General features: G+C 38.5%; 1 protein-coding gene across 1 annotated transcript in view; it reads right to left on the bottom strand.

Moving 5' to 3' along the window:
• Nucleotides 1-885: 885 nt before the first annotated feature.
• Nucleotides 886-16,917, bottom strand: part of LOC126336327 (leucine-rich repeat and calponin homology domain-containing protein) — a 725,442-nt gene continuing 709,410 nt past the window's right edge. The window contains exons 13-14 of the mRNA XM_049999890.1: nt 10,495-10,619; nt 886-2,933 (exon numbers count right to left, since the gene is read on the bottom strand). Of these exons, the coding sequence (XP_049855847.1) occupies nt 10,500-10,619 (120 nt within the window). The 3' untranslated portion in view covers nt 886-2,933; nt 10,495-10,499. The remainder of the gene's footprint in view (nt 2,934-10,494; nt 10,620-16,917) is intronic.

The following is a 16,917-nucleotide window of genomic DNA, read 5'->3' as shown; positions in this document are numbered from 1 at the left end:
CTCTTATAATTACTTTTACTACACAAATAAAAAAAGTCGTCTATTACTTATTGTGCAACAAATATTATTAACTAGGTCCACCTTTCTTGAATGTATCATCTTAGGTAAGTTTCAGGGTCAGTATTGCTTTCTCTGGAACTAAAACTGACCCTCCAAGGGTCAGCTTCTACCAGTCTTTCCATTCTTCTTCAAAAAATTTATTTCAATTCCACATCTGTACAAATTATGACTTGTGAACAACTATGTTGCTATACAAGAAAAATCTGTTATCACAATCAAAGATTCACAGTTCTAATAGAATCTCTCTCTCTCTCTCTCTCTCTCTCTCTCTCTCTCTCTCTCTCTCTCTCTCTCTCTCACACACACACACACACACACACACACACACACACACACACACACACACACAGCTACAATTTCAGTAATATGGGGAAGAGTAGTAGTAGTCATGCCGTATACCAAATGTAACTTTTGCACAAACTTATGTGGGTCTGCCCACCTGATCGAATGTGTGTCAAATGTGGCCTAGAATGCATTTTACCACCCAGAGCCAGTATACACTGCAGTTTCACAAGCAGCATCACCTGAATTCTTACTTCTGTCCCCCAGCTTCTGTCCATTTTGTAGATGAGAATTTATCCTTACAACACATCATCCCCACTCCTTCCATTTCACAGGGTGCCACACACATCTCCTCTACCCACTCAAGCCAACACAACACCTCAACATAGTTGGCTTTACTCTTTCCATTATCTGTGTATCCAGGAGTTTTTATTATTGTATTTACTAAAAATTAAAGGAACTAAATTATTGTTCTGTGTACCTGTAGGAGAATAAGAATAGGTTCCTCATTATAAACTAAATAAATACAGCACATTTATGGTAAATGTTTTGTAAAACTGCTTTATTCAAATTGTGGAAATTCTAATTTTAAACATTGTTGTCATAACTTAAAAAGTTGACATCTGACAAATTCATCGATCCAAATACAACTGTCTGAAGTCAGTCTTAAGTTTACTGGTAACAACAAACATTAACCAGCTAAAAGTGATGTACAAGAACACTTGTGTGTCTCCGTTATCCTTATTTTGCACGAAATGTACAACCAAATTCACAGCCCATAGCATAGCTTATACTTTATACATTTACATGCAAAATGATACATTCTCTTATTAAAAGTTTTCTACACTGTTAAAATTACAATTGGCAAATGCTGAAATAATGTAATTGAGCTGTACAGTAACAAATAATATGAAAAAAAAATGAGGGAAAAGAAGTTAGTTCAGGTAACATGGATCTGGACAAGGGTCCTCATTATACAAAGAGATCAATTATTCCAAGATTGTGTGTTCATTACATGCATTATACAAACACCATAATGTTCACTTAAAATGGTGACAAATATAATGATAACTGAAATTATAAACAGTGATATGAAATACACTCCCTTACAATATGAAAATAATTTCTTTTGCTACAGCAAACAGTCATAGAAGGTTACTACATGTATTATTAACTGATGGCAGTTTTAAGTCCATATACATTACATATTCTTGGAAGTGCTGTAAAAAAAACTAGCCTTTTTTGCTTGCAGTCTTGTAGTTCTGGAGCATGCCTTTACGAATTATATCATATTACTACTATGCTAGCATACACTTCTAGTTTCCTCACCAAAAAAATTTCTTGATAAAATACTTCATTTAAGATAGTGAATAGCTGTTACCTTTTGTTGACAACTACCTATCTATACTATTTTAATGTAATAACAAACTGTAAAATAATAGTGAATTTGAGCATTACATAAAAATCATTAATTCTCATAGCATTAATTTTAGCCAAAATATTAAACTCCAGTTATCTGATGACAGAAAATCCAGTATTAAGTGCTTGTTCCACATGTCACATTCAGATAGTTATATTAACTGAACCTAAGTGACTAAAATCATGGATGAAGAACATACTGATACTGATGACTGCATTACTGCATATCATTATGGATTTAGATGAACTCATGGTTTATAAAATCATAAGCCAAGTATTCACTCACAAAACTGCAAACTTCAGTGTTGCACACATTACTGTGCAACTACACATGAATACAAATTGTATTTTTAAAATGGAAGCCTAAAGGTAACACCCATAAAATGAAGCTTCAACATCATGACTTCACTAAAGAAACTGAGCAGGAAATGGATGTATAACATCTCCTTGCTGTAGAAGCAAATGGGAATCAGTTTTTCCACAATAAGCTTGAGTACCTACAATACATAACTACTTTTAGAAAGATGAAAAATAATGCATTCAATTAAAACTGGCATACTCCTAAATCACTAATAAGTTCATATGAAAATATCATATTTTTATTTTTGCCTCATATCATACAGGAAGTGCAGCAGGATCATCAAATTAATTACGACTGTTCTGTTGATTATAGGAAGTGCCATAGGCCATTTGATCATTATGGCCTGTGTCAGACAATTCAGTAGGAAACTGTCTATTATCTCCAAATACAAAAGCATATCATCAACTGTTTTGATGCTGAAGAACATTTTAGTAAAATCCTGAGTGTCATTATTTAATAACGGTCTCTACATCACAAAATGACAATTTAACTCAAGCTCAAAATGTAGCATTATTTCTCTATTAAGCCAAACTAGGAAACTGCATGCATTTGCATATTAAAATAATAGCATCATTTTAAAAATTATCTATGGCAATATATTATTTTATAAAATCACACAATTACAACATATAAATAACACATCTGTACAGCTAGTACCATGACAAAAAATTCTTTGGCACATTGTCTTTGTAATAAGTAGTAGATGTGACTTGGTATCTCACATTCACTTGATAGGTCCCTGTACTGCCACAGCAAAAATCATTAGAAGAAGTATGTAAAACACTCTTTCTTCATCTAACCTGTGCTCCCACTGCAAAAGAAATGAAAAGTAAAATAGAACAATAAAAACACTGAAATTGAAATCTACAGGATCGAATTAGCTAAAAAGTTCAACTGATAAATATACATGTCAATTAATGTTGCAGATATGCAGCACCGCTAGATAAAGGCACATAAATTGCTGGAATAACACTACATTTAACATACTTTGATGTGACATACATGCACACATAACACTATTATCATTAACTGTTGTTATTTCACCTAGCAGTCACAGTTGCAATTGCAGTAGGTCAGCTAATGAAATCCACCAATTTCCAGATGGCACCTATTTGTTGTCCTGTCTCTCCTAGCCATTCTAATTAATTAATGCTTCTTTCCATTTCTTGCTTGCTAGCAATCCTCACTTTTTAAAATAGGTTTCAACTTGAAATTTCATGAAGATTTACCTTAAGTAAAAAATTAAAATCCACAATTATTATGAATTTTTTATTTCACATGTATCAAAAAGCTTGTCTTTGAAAAGTATACTTATTTTCCCAAAAGCTTTCTGTGTAAGTATAACTCTCTTGCCCATTTCTTTTGCACTCCGCTCAATCATTGTTCTAAACTGCATTTAATCTCTTGCACATTTCTTTGCACTCCATCCAATCATTGTTTTCAATTGCCTTAAATACAAGACCTTTACTGCTTCCATGGCTTAATTGTCAATTTGAGTTTTTATTTTTATTTTCAGTATGTTGATTTTACATTATTTTAGTCAGATTATAATACTTTCAAGCCTACTCCTTGCTCTATCACACTCTCCCATTCACAGTTGGATTTATCTGAACTACAAGCAAAGAGTACAATTTAGTAATTTCCAGAATTCTGGAAAGCATGACATCAGCAGCTATTCTGGTTAACCAAATTATGCAGTAAACTGCAAAGAACCCTAAAACTTGCAATATTAATTTCCTTTATTACTTGATCGACTAGTTCTGAGCCTAAGATCATTATCAAATCATCAAGTAAGCTATGCAATAACATACAACAGCCACATGAATGCTCATTGTACTTCTTTCATATACAGCACCACAGGGCTGAAATTCATTCACCAAACTCAGTTGACCATAGTTAGCCTCATGCCTGACACATCGGCCATTCATAAGGAGTTGCAGTTTTCTATTTGTATCTCCATGGGCTGCAAGTGGACATAGGAACCAACATGTAGTGGACAACCACAAAAGGAAGATCAACAGATTAAACCTACCTAGGAAATTGTGGACAAGTTTGGTCTGCATCGGAAGAAATATTGGTAAGTGTAAGGAGGTACTGAACAAGTAGTGTTTATTGGACAGTTCTAAATGTAAGTGTGGGGAAATTCAATCAATGGACCATTTACTTGTGTGTGAAGTGCATGACTATGAGGGTGGTGTGAAAGACATAGACAGGTTTTCATTCTCAACTACAGAGTGAGTCAAGAATATTTTTTATTAAGTCAATAAAATAGAAAGAAACTTCCACATGGGAAAAATATATTAAAAACAAAGATTCCAAGACTTACCAAGCGGGAAAGCGCCGGCAGACAGGCACATGAACAAGACACACAAACACACACACAGAATTACTAGCTTTCGCAACCGATGGTTGCTTCTTCAGGAAGGAGAGGGAAAGACGAAAGGATGTGGGTTTTAAGGGAGAGGGTAAGGAGTCATTCCAATCCCGGGAGCAGAAAGACTTCCCTTAGGGGAAAAAAAGGACAGGTGTACACTCGCACGCGCGCGCACACACGCACACACACACACACACACACACACACACACACACACACACACACACACACACACACATATCCATCCGCACATACCATATTAAGTCAATTGGATATGAGCAACAAGGGTGACTGTTGATGCTGATTAAGCAAACAGGGACTATTTTTCAAAAAATGTAGGTTATAGATCACTACAATGATTGCAGTGAGGAGGAGACTGGGGTGCTCAATGAGGTTCTTCCACTGAATCATAGACTATGTCAGAAAGACCAGAAAACTGAGGAACAGGAGGTGAAGATTTGTGCCCATCAGGAAGAGCCAGAAAATGAAATTTGAGTTACAGCAGGTGGAGTAGGAAAAATAGAAGAGGGGCTGGGAAAAGGTGGCATTCAAAGGGTGGGCAGGTGAAAATTTTTGTTAGAAAATTCAAAATTCAGTTAAGTGATACATTTCAGTTGCCACCAGAATTAAAGAGGGTAGGGCCTCGTATAGATGTAGGATGCAACAGAACAGCGCTATGAAACTTACAGATATGTCAGGCCAAAAACAAAATGGGAAAAGGATGGCTCTGCAGTCATGGAAGGGGTGTAGGCCAGCAGCTACAGGAAAAATTAGGTTCTGGATCCAGGTCAAGGTTCTGTGAAATCAAGGGCTAGCCTTAGCCACATAACAGAATCCTTAGGACAAATGTGTAAGGATTTTAGCACAGAAGACCAGGTTTTGATTGCTGGGGAGCCAGAAACAGTGTGACCAAAAATGGTAGATACACTATTAAAGGTGGTCTGGACAAAATAGGAACAGCTACTGAGAACAAAAATGTGGGTTGTGATGGAGGTATGTGGTTCCATGGCCAGCCCTGTGTTAACTCAGTGGTAAAGTGAGTTAACGTGGAGATGATGGGGCTCCTTCAGATGGATGCAAAATCTCACATCAGTACTGTTCATGTAGTTGCTACAGAATGCTGGGAATATAGATCTCATGGCCTACATGATTTAAAGGCCAACAAATATATTAGCAGAAAACATAAGGGGATTAATCAGTACACAATCGCAAATCCCTGTGGCTACAGGGATCAAGTGGGATACTATTTTTAGTTAAAACCGATAAAGATTCCCAGTTTATCTTACAAGAACAGAGAGAAAGATGAAATCAACTTGTTCATCAGAATATTATGGAAGGGTAAAAAATAAAGTAAATGATATTTTGTCGGAGATTGACATGTTGTGATGGTGTAAAAATACTTGCTAATAAAGTAAAAACATCAACCCACCACTTTTAAAATCCCTTTATCAGGGATAAATAAACCCATTACTGGTTCAGTTTCATCCTCAGATGGCAGTTCACATTTAAAATTATAGTATGATGTATACGTGATGTTCACTGATTATGGCAAAAGTTCCTTGTGGTGATAGTGTCATTAAAAACCCACACATAAACAAATATTTCCACTACTCATAAACATCCATAAGTCATTATTCCGAAAGAAAAACTGTACATGGCCAGCATGCTGCCATACAAATACTTTTTAATCTTTTTTATGTGTGTTTTCTTTTTATTCACCTGCAGGGTGTATACGTGGACAAGGAAAAAAAATTCCCGGATTTTTCCCAGATTTCCCAGTTGAAAATACAGTTTCTCCTGGGTGATAATACACTTTTTCCGTGTTAAGTGACAGTATACTCTTATTTGGCACTGTAAAACTCTTCAATCCTTTGAATGTTTATGGTTTTATATAGCAGAGTAGAATTTCCCAGCACTTTAGAAAAGGTAACTCAGGGGGGAAAAAACACGTTTTGAAAGACCTTTGACGTGCAACAACATGTACACTGCATATTTTCGTATTATGAAGGTATAAATTCAAATTTCACCAAACACTGCATGTCACTTTCCAAAGCATTGAAATCGAGATTGCAATGTGCTTTTTTAAGCCAGTCATAGCTCATGTCACGTGATCTCACCAACTGACAGCATAGGACACACAAATAAGAAAAGTTAATGGTTTAAATTAATATACATAGCATTCACCTGTAGTATTGGTCTTGAAGATTAATAATCTGGAAGAGAAGCTAAGCTTCCACGTATAATGTTGATCTTTTTGCGCTTGTGACACTTTAAGATACATCATACAAATATGCCAATAAAATTTTTAATAACGACCTAAGTATCAGATCTTCTGGGCTCGAAATTCTTCTAAATGGTCATCCTCAAAGAGTTGATTTTTAAATGAGAATCAAACGCTTTGTGATTTAAAAAATTCATCATACATTCTCGCACATAGCTCATCTTACGTAAAAGGAAATCTCCTTTGAATGTAACGCTTTTCAAACTGCCATTCGTAATATTTTCCTGCGACCTGTTAGAAATAAGTTCGTTTCAGCAGTTGCAAGAGAGTGCCAGATAACAAGCGTCACTGCGCTTGTGCAGCTATGACGACGCAGGAAGCCCATACGTTCGTACCTGTAAAACATTAAGAGATCTGACATTATGTCATAAAAGAAACAAGACATCAGAGGATACTTCTAGAGCGTCGGAATTTCATGAACCATACTGAAATGCGTAATTCAGCTTAAAATACATATTCATATGCAAATTTTCTTTGAGCACCAGTACTGTATCATCTCATGTTTGGTTCTTTATTATGGCATAATGCCATACGCACACTTGAAATGCAGCGAACAGTTGAAACTAGCCAATAGTGTGAAATTAAACACTTTGTTTGAAATAAATTGACTGCCTCAATAGAAAAGATTAATAAAATCCAAATCTCTTTAGCAAACCAGCCGAGATAACTTCATTGTTCTGTACGGCGATTAATGTTTGACTGTCAGAAAGGTGGAAATAAAATCTAAAACTAATAACATATTTTAGCCTTCTGTAAGTACGCAAACGTATTTTAATTCATTTGATAGCTCCCGGCCACAAAAATCCATTTTGTTATCATTTAACGTGAGAACAATAAACGAAGAGGAAACAACAAAATCACTAAATGTAAACACAGGTCACTTGGAGATGACACACCTCCCCACCACAACTCACACTGCTCTGTGCATCAGCCCAGGATTTACTGTATTTCTGAACCGGGGCAATATTAAGTAGTGACGCCCAGCCACACTTTGTAACCAGAAGCGGGAGAAGGTACTACTCATACGCGACTCAACTGCGCATGCGCAAGAGCCTGCCCGCAACTGCTCAAACGAATCTAGTTTAAACAGTTGTCACGTCATGTTCATCGGAGGCAATTTGTTGTTACAACGCATTGCATAGTCTTCCTAAAGCCTTTGACACACTTTGCTGTTGGCAGAAGCTTGTATGAGCACTGTTTTGTTGTTGTATATGGCGCATTTCCTTTGCAACTTAAGTTTTATTTTCTTTCTTTTTTTTCTCCTGTTAATGTTTTGTTGCTGCAGTATTATTCGGTAGTTGCGGTATACAGTAATATCCTCTGTTAAGAGTATTGGTTCTTACCAGTCAAAATCACAAAAATTTAACTGAAAGCTAAAACAATGAAAAATTCCTGGAATTCTAAACAATTCCTGGGTTTTTCCCGGTTTTCTCCCCGATGAAAAAATTCCCGGGTTTTTCACAGATCTCCCAGTTGTCCCGGGTCGGAGAACACCTAGCTAATTAACAAACTAACTAACTGTAAAACAATGGAAAATCCAGGTCGGAATAATGACAATATTATGAAAAGCATAGTTAATCACCATACAGCAGAGATACTGAAACACAGATAGGCATAACAAAAAGACTGTCAGAAAGTAAGCTTTTGGCCAACAAGGCCTTCATCAGAAAAAGAAAAAAGCAAACACACACACACACACACACACACACACACACACACACACACACACACACACAGTCTTTGGCTGCGCTAAGGTCAGACTGCAACCAGCAGCACATGATGAGAAACAGACCTGGGGACTGGGTGGTGGATGTAAGGATGAGGCTGGGGTGGGAAGTGGGAGAGATAGTAGGATAGGGGTGGGGGAGTGTAAAGTGCTGCATGTAGGAGCATACGGTGATGAGATGGAGAGAGGGTAGGGCAGCTTGGTGCAGTCGAGGAGTTAGACAGGAGGCAGGGGTTGGGGTGGACGGGGGGAAAGGTATCAGAAAAGGAGGGAAGTAAACAGACTGTCAGTGTGTTCATATGATAGAGGGCTGTGTGTGCTGAAATAGGAACAGGGAAGGGGCTACATGGGTAGGGACAATGACTAAGGAAAGTTAGGCAAGGAAGACTACATTGCAGGGTGAGTTCCCACCTGTGCAATTCAGAAGTACTGCTGTTGGTAGGAAGGACCCAGATGGCACAGGCTGTGGAGCAGTAACTGAAGCGAAGAACGTTGTGTTGGGCAGAGTGCTCACCAACTGGGTGGTCCAACTGTTTCTTGGCAACTGTTTGTCGCTGGCCATTCATACAGCCAGACACCTTGCTGGTTGTCATTCCCACAAAGAATGGAGTGCAGACTGCAGCTTAGTTTGTAGATCACATGACTGGTTCCACTGGTAGTCCTGCCTTTGATGGGATAGGTGATGCTTGTGACCAGACTGTAGTGGCTGGTGATTGGAGGGATTATAGGACAGGTCTTGCACCCAGATCCACTGCAGGGCTATGAGCCATGAAGCAAGGGGTTGGGAGCAGGGGTTGTGTAGGGATGGACGAGGATATTGCTTAGGCTTAGTGGATGGTGGAATACCACTGTAGGAGAGATGGGAAGGATAGTCGAGAGAACATTCTTCATCTCAGGGCCTGACTAGAGGTAGTCGAAACCTAAGTGTCACCTGTGCTGTTAGCTGTATCAACTGAAGGGAACTGCTAACCAATCCATATGCGTCTTTGTGAACAAATTACTGAATAATTTTCCTTTTTATGTACTTAACTTTTGTTTTATTCTCTTCTAATCTGTACTGTTTATTCTCCGTATTTCACTTTCCTGTAAGACTGCACCCCAGACAAATGTCTTCACAAAAAAGAACTTCAAACAATTAAGTGTTTATTTGGTTTAACATATATTTCTCGTTTCCAAGGTGGCTTTCCATATTATTGTAAGTCTATCCTTTTTATCCTCCTTAAACCTGCCATTGTCAGTTATTTTGCTGCAAAACAGCAAAACCCTTCTTCTGCTTTTAACAGCTTATTTCTTAATCTTCCTACATTCCATTGGCCTTGTTTTACTTTTTTTGATGTTCATTTTGTAACCTCAGCTGACCTTCCAAGTCCTTCGCCATCTCTGACAGAATTACAACATAATCAGAAAAACTGTATTTTTTTTTTCTTCTCACTGAACTTTTAATTTCTTTCTGAAATTTTCCCTAAATTCCTTGACTGCTTGCTCATTGTACATATTGAATTACGTGTCTCATTCCCTTCTCAAATACTGCCTGTCTTTTAATCTCCTTTGGTTCTTAAAACTTTAGTTTGGTCAGGGTGAAGGTTGTAGCTGATGTTCCTCTCTGTTTATTTGATACTTTTTAACTGCAGAATTTCAAAAGTAATAATGTAACAAACTAGATGAGTGCTATAAAATAAGATAATGAACTGGTCCTGCCATACACCATCTCCTGATCATCTGAGACAGTAACTTTTAATAATTTTCCACAGGAGCATGTTTATAACAAGGCAACAGTTATGTTAACCCAGACTTTCTACTGTAACCTTAACTACAAATTTCAAACCAAAAAGGTGAACATGATGACAAGAAACAGTAGTTTTATACAATGTATCAAGATACTTATTTACTTCTGATATTAACATTACAGTAGAATTACTGTTTTCATTCTTATTGTCTCTAAAATAACAACAGCTCCGATCATACTTGATAATAATCAAAAACATACGTACACAATTCAAGGTGCTGTGTGTGCTGGTGACCGAGGCTGATGAAACCTGAGGAGTTCTGATACTGTAATAGCAACTTGCACCAAACCTCTGCCCTCAAGCACATCTGATGCACAGCAAATAAGTGGCTGAAATTTAATCATTCATATTTGAAACAGTAATTTAAGAATGAGAGAATAATGTAGCATAGTACAGGATAAATACTGCAAATATATGTGCATGTACTTTTTCCTTTATTAACATAAGCAGAAAATTGCTTCTGGCTGTACACATAATTTAATGCTTTACAGAAAGCGTGCTAAACTCTGCAACTATTATTATTATTATTATTATTATTACATGTTATTTATTTCTCAAATCTCATAATATGTACATAATAAAGGAGAAAGACCGACATAAAACAGGAGGATATGATGAAGGAGGAGGAAAAGAAAGTACGACAACAACAACAATAATAATAATAAAAGGCAAAAACCATAAGAGATTAAAAAAATAGCCTGTCACAGATTTATAAAATTTGTCATTTGCAATACTGTAATTGAATTAGGAGTAAAAGCAGTATCATAATGATAAGAGTCACCATATATATAAAGTGTCACAGATATAACATCGTACTTCGTGAAACTCTAATACATGACAATGAACCACACTTGAAAATGATACCAGAAATATAAATATAATAGGAAATGCAGTTTTTATGGAATTATTGTATCATTCAGACAACTGATATAGGCTGCAGAGCACAAGACACAAAAAACTACATCCTTTATCTTTCCACACTTTTATTCCCTCACCAACAGCAAATTTTTATAATATATATACTCCCCCCCCCCCCCCCCCCTTCTAATGTTGTCTTCTCTTTTGATGACTGTTTCTTGTTTCCTATTGATTCCTATTTATACTACCTTTGTTTGTCTCAGCTTTACTTAACTTTTTGTCTGTCTTTCCATTACCTCTGACATGCTAACTGCTACAGCCATCAATTCCAATATCATCGTTTTTGAAATCTCATCGATTGCTAACATTTCATACCTGATACCTTCTAATTTGTTGTAGACCTGGGCAGCTTTCCTGTTCAACTGATGAATAATTTTATTTCCGGTAACCCAAATGAAGAAGCTCCTAGTTCAGTTTTATTTTTGGTTGACCGCAGTCTCGTTTTCGAGACCAGTTTCTTTATAGATGCTTTGGCACAATCTAATATTTTCAGAGAAAATGTCTAAAAAGTACTGTGCCTACATTCAGTATCATTGTACCTTCTTTGTCTTGAGACCTAGTCATTACAACAGTAAACCAATAGTACTTAAATGATAGATATGCCTTAAAGAAGAGAATATGTGAAAATATGAAGATGTGAATTACTGGAGACCTTTATCAAAACAATATAGATATGAAGCCAGTGAACTAATATTACAGAGTGTACGTAAAGTCTGGGAACACTTTCAATTATTTATTGAACAAAAACTAAACATTGTACAGATGTCATACATATTGCATTTTGAAGAGAAAAACAAAGTTTTTTTCCATGCGTACCACCACAGCCTGGTTTGGTAATTTGCCAATAGTCAGCGCTAAACGTAAACATGGCTCCACATTCACTTCACTCACACTGGGACGTCTGCTCCTCTGCTGGGCACAAGCAACCCATCGTAAAGAATTTGTTGTGCCAGTGGTACATGGCCTTCCTTGTTGGTGGCTTCTTACCGTACATGCTTCTAAGCATCCATTGAACAGCTGTAGCACTCCAACACACACAAAGCTCGCTTTGCACCTGAACTCAACATGTTTGCGACTAACGCAAATTACCAAGGGCAGTACACATGCAAAAAAAGAACTTTCAGGGTTTCTCTTCAAAATTACATATGTATGATGTCTGTACAATGTTTGGTCCTTGTGCAATAAATAATTGAAAGTGTTCCCGGACATTATGTACACCCTGTATTTAAACATTTGCTTTATAATGCGGATTCATGTAACTTTTTGTACTGTAGTTGAAAACCTGGGTACAAATCATTTTCATTCATCCATTCATTCATCATGTGCCATACCCCCCACCAAGAAGGAGAATCTTCAGTGATGTTGTACAAGTCAAGTAATACATTAAGAAGTAACTCTTAAAAGCTTGGCCTGTGCACTGCACTTTGAACAGGTAGCTGCCTGACAACAGTAGATTCACTGAAGAGTCAAAATTACAATGAAAAATTCGTTTCCTTAATGTTCTGAGCCGCTGGAGATGGCAGTTGTGCGTTTTGGCCAAAAGCTAAATCAGAAGAGTCTTTGCATTATGCTTGTCTGCAACTCACCGTGTCATTTTCATGATGAGTAACAATCTCTTCTTTCCCTTATACTGCTGATGTTTTAACCAGGAGTTTCCACTGCTCCATTTTCTGAATGGGGCGTCGAAGGGGTTGCCTGCCCTCGAGCACTAGAGCAGCCACTACCCAACACTCAGCCGAATGGATGTTGAAGTCTCTGACAGGTACATTTTTAACATGCTCAACAAAGGTATGTGGGTGGCACTGAGGCTCTTGCTGAGCAGGGGACCTTTCCTAATTTATTCCCACCATGCCAATGTTGAGCCCCTCTGCGATCATGCCAATGGAGGGTGAGAAACAGGAGGGCTGAAAAAGCATAAACACCCCTTGCTGCTTTGGATCAGATTCAAGTTTTGTTGAATGGTTTTGAAAGGCCTCTAGTGGTATCATCCTGTATACCAGAGCAAAATTGTGGTTGCACTACACTCCAAATGGGGCCATGTAAAGTTCAATTGCTATGCCGTAATATGATGTTCTTACAATAGGGTTGAATCATCTGGGTTGCGTTAGTAGTGACAAGTGTTGTCAAGGTGTGTGTCTATATATATATATATATATATATATATATATATATATATATATATATATATATATAGAAAGAAACTTCCACATGGGAAAATATATTAAAAACAAAGATTCCAAGACTTACCAAGCAGGAAAGCGCCGGTAGATAGGCACAATGAATAAAACACACAAACACACACACACAGAATTTCAAGCTTTCGCTACCGGCGGCTGCCCCGTCAGGAAAGAGGGAAGGAAAAGGAGAGACGAAAGGATGTGGGTTCCAAGGGAGAGGGCAAGGAGTCACTCCAATCCCGGGAGCGGAAAGACCCACCTTAGGGGGAAAAAAGGATAGGTATATACTCGCGCACGCAAGCGCGCACACACACACACACACACCACACACACACACACACACACACACACACACACACAGATATATATATATATATATACCAAGCGGGAAGCGCCGGTAGATAGGCACAATAAATAAAACGCACAAACATACACACAGAATTTTGAGCTTTCGCAACCGGCGGCTGCTTCGTCAGGAAAGAGGGAAGGAAAAGGAAAGTTGAAAGGATGTGGGTTTTAAGGCAGACGGTAAGGAGTCATTCCAATCCCGGGAGCGGAAAAACTTACCTTAGGGGGAAAAAAGGATAGGTATATACTCTCGCGTGCGCGCGAGCGCACGCACAAGCGCACGCACACACACACACACACACACACACACACACACGCACGCACGCACGCACGCACGCGCACGCACGCACGCACACACACACACACACACACACACACGCACACACACACACACACACACACACACACACACACACACACACACACACACACACACACACACGCATTCATACATACATACACAGACACAAGCAGACATATTTAAAGGCAAAGAGTATGGGCAGAGATGTAAGTCGAGGCGGAAGTGTGGCAGGTGAGTTATGAGTGGCAGCAACTTGAAATTGGCGGAGATTGTGGCGTGGTGGATAAGGAAAAGAGAGGATATATTGAAGGGCAAGTTCCCATCTCCGGAGTTCGGATAGGTTGGTGTTGGTGGGAAGTATCCAGATAACTCTGACGGTGTAACACTGTGCCAAGATGTGCTGGCCGTGCACCAAGACATGTTTAGCCACAGGGTGATCCTCATTACCAACAAACACTGTCTGCCTGTGTCCATTCATGCGAATGGACAGTTTGTTGCTGCTCATTCCCACATAGAAAACGTCACAGTGTAGGCAGGTCAGTTGGTAAATCACGTGGGTGCTTTCACACGTGGCTCTGCCTTTGATCGTGTACACCGTCCGGGTTACAGGACTGGAGTAGGTGGTGGTGGGAGGGTGCATAGGACAGGTTTTACACCTCAAACCCAGAACCTCTCACAGAAGAACCCCAAAAGTGCCCCACTTGTGACAGGATACTTCCCGGGAGTGGATCAGACTCTGAATGTGGCTCTCCAGCAGGGATACGACTTCCTAAAATCCTGCCCCGAAATGAGATCCATCCTTCATGAAATCCTCCCCACTCCACCAAGAGTGTCTTTCCGCCGTCCACCTAAGCTTCGTAACCTCTTGGTTCATCCCTATGAAATCCCCAAACCACCTTCCCTACCCTCTGGCTCCCACCCTTGCAACCACCCCCGGTGTAAAACTTGTGAAAGAAACTTCCACATGGGAAAAATATATTGAAAACAAAGATGCCAAGACTTACCAAGTGGGAAAGCACCGGTAGACAGGCACAATAAAATCACACACAAACACACACACACACAAACACACACACACACACACACACACACACACACACAAAATTTCAAGCTTTCGCAACCAGCGGCTGCTTTGTCAGGAAAGAGGGAAGGAAAGATGAAAGGATGTGGGTTTTAAGGGAGAGGGTAAGGAGTCATTCCAATCCCGGGAGCGGAAAGACTTACCTTAGGGGGAAAAAAGGATAGGTATATACTTGCACGAGCGCGCGCGCCCATACACACACACACACACACACACACACACACACACACACACACACACACAAGCAGTGAAAGCTCAAAATTGTGTGTGTGTGTGTGTGTGTGTGTGTGTGTGTGTGTGTGTGTGTGTGTGTGTGTGTGTGTGTGTGTGTGTGTGTATGTGTGTGTGTGTTTTATTTTATTGTGCCTGTCTACTGGCGCTTTCCCGCTTGGTAAGTCTTGGAATCTTTGTTTTTAATATATATACACACACAAAATGTGTGGGAATCGATGCCTTAAGGAAAGGAATCCTTTTATTTATGCCCCTTATGCCACCTTCTGGAGACTTTCCATGTCGATTTTGAGTGGCAGGTGTCCGAAATGCCCTCCTCAGTCACTCGTAAGAAAACTGTGCGATTTCAATGCTCGGTATCACGGTTATGACCTCCATCACATAGGCTTCATAACAAGGAGTGAAATGTGGGTAAAAGGAGGAGTGACTATCTTTCCATCATTTGACATGTCCACAATGACTTTGGGCAAACCTGTGGTGAAATTTGGTGTCAATGTGGTGTCAATAAACCACCTTACCTCAAATAAATTTCTGAGCTGTGGCCTTTCTTTTCACATGTATCTGAAGTATCACTGAGCCGGAGGGTGTCCGAGGGTGCTACGCTTTTGCACTACCACAGAGGAAAACTCTAGGCACCTTTCTAGGCACTCATGTGCCGCAACGGGAGACAACTATGGGGTTAAAAAAAATACTTTTTGTGCAGTGCATAATAAAACTGTTTAAAAACTTCTGGTAAAAAGGACTCTCAGTTCTATTTCTGAAACTGTCTTTATCCTTATACCTCCCAGATGATCCAATAAACTGACCATGATGGAACAGTGGTCAGCAGCCAAAATTACGATTTTCTGGTTACTGCTATATGGTTATGGCCAATTTCCTATTCCATCATTGTATAACACAAGTTTTTTTCTAATGTTCTTGTTGTTGACATAATCTTCAACCTCAACATGCTATCATTCTGTCCTAGTTATCAACTTATCTTTGTTGAACAAAAACTGTCAGTCAGGTACTGTAAAACCATTACATAATCATTGTACATTGTCTTTACGACATACTGTTCATCCCATTACTATTTCAGCGTTATTTTTATCAGCAATATCAACCATGTTAATATCTTCTTTTTATTCTAAAGACTACTTCATCCCTTTTCAACTTTTAATACAGAAAAAAACATGTACATGAAGTCCTCTTAAATAATACTAGCCTACAATAATTATAAAGCTTTGTAGAAGTCACAGGAAACAGGTTAATTCTGTGCTCAAAAGCTAAATGAGGCTCACTTTTATTTACAAAAACTCATGAACTTAAAGGTTCAGCATAGCTGTATGCTTGGTGAACTCCACCAAACAAATGTGGCACAAAAATTCACCAGTATTATGTAATGTTTTTTGCAACAAGGAAAAAAGGTTCAACTCAGTTTCATACACAAAGTCAAAATTTTATTGAAATATATGCATAAAAGTTATTTAAAATCCAAGATGTGAAACAAATTAAAATCTTGATACTGTTTAAAGCTTAGTTAGAATTCCACAGTGTAACAACAAACTTTACAAAACTGAGTATCACAAAAG

The sequence above is a fragment of the Schistocerca gregaria genome, chromosome 2 (genome assembly GCF_023897955.1).
Source record: "Schistocerca gregaria isolate iqSchGreg1 chromosome 2, iqSchGreg1.2, whole genome shotgun sequence".
Classification (NCBI taxonomy): domain Eukaryota; kingdom Metazoa; phylum Arthropoda; class Insecta; order Orthoptera; family Acrididae; genus Schistocerca; species Schistocerca gregaria.
Note: the sequence above shows the minus strand (reverse complement) of the source record. Positions and strands in the feature narration are given on the sequence as shown.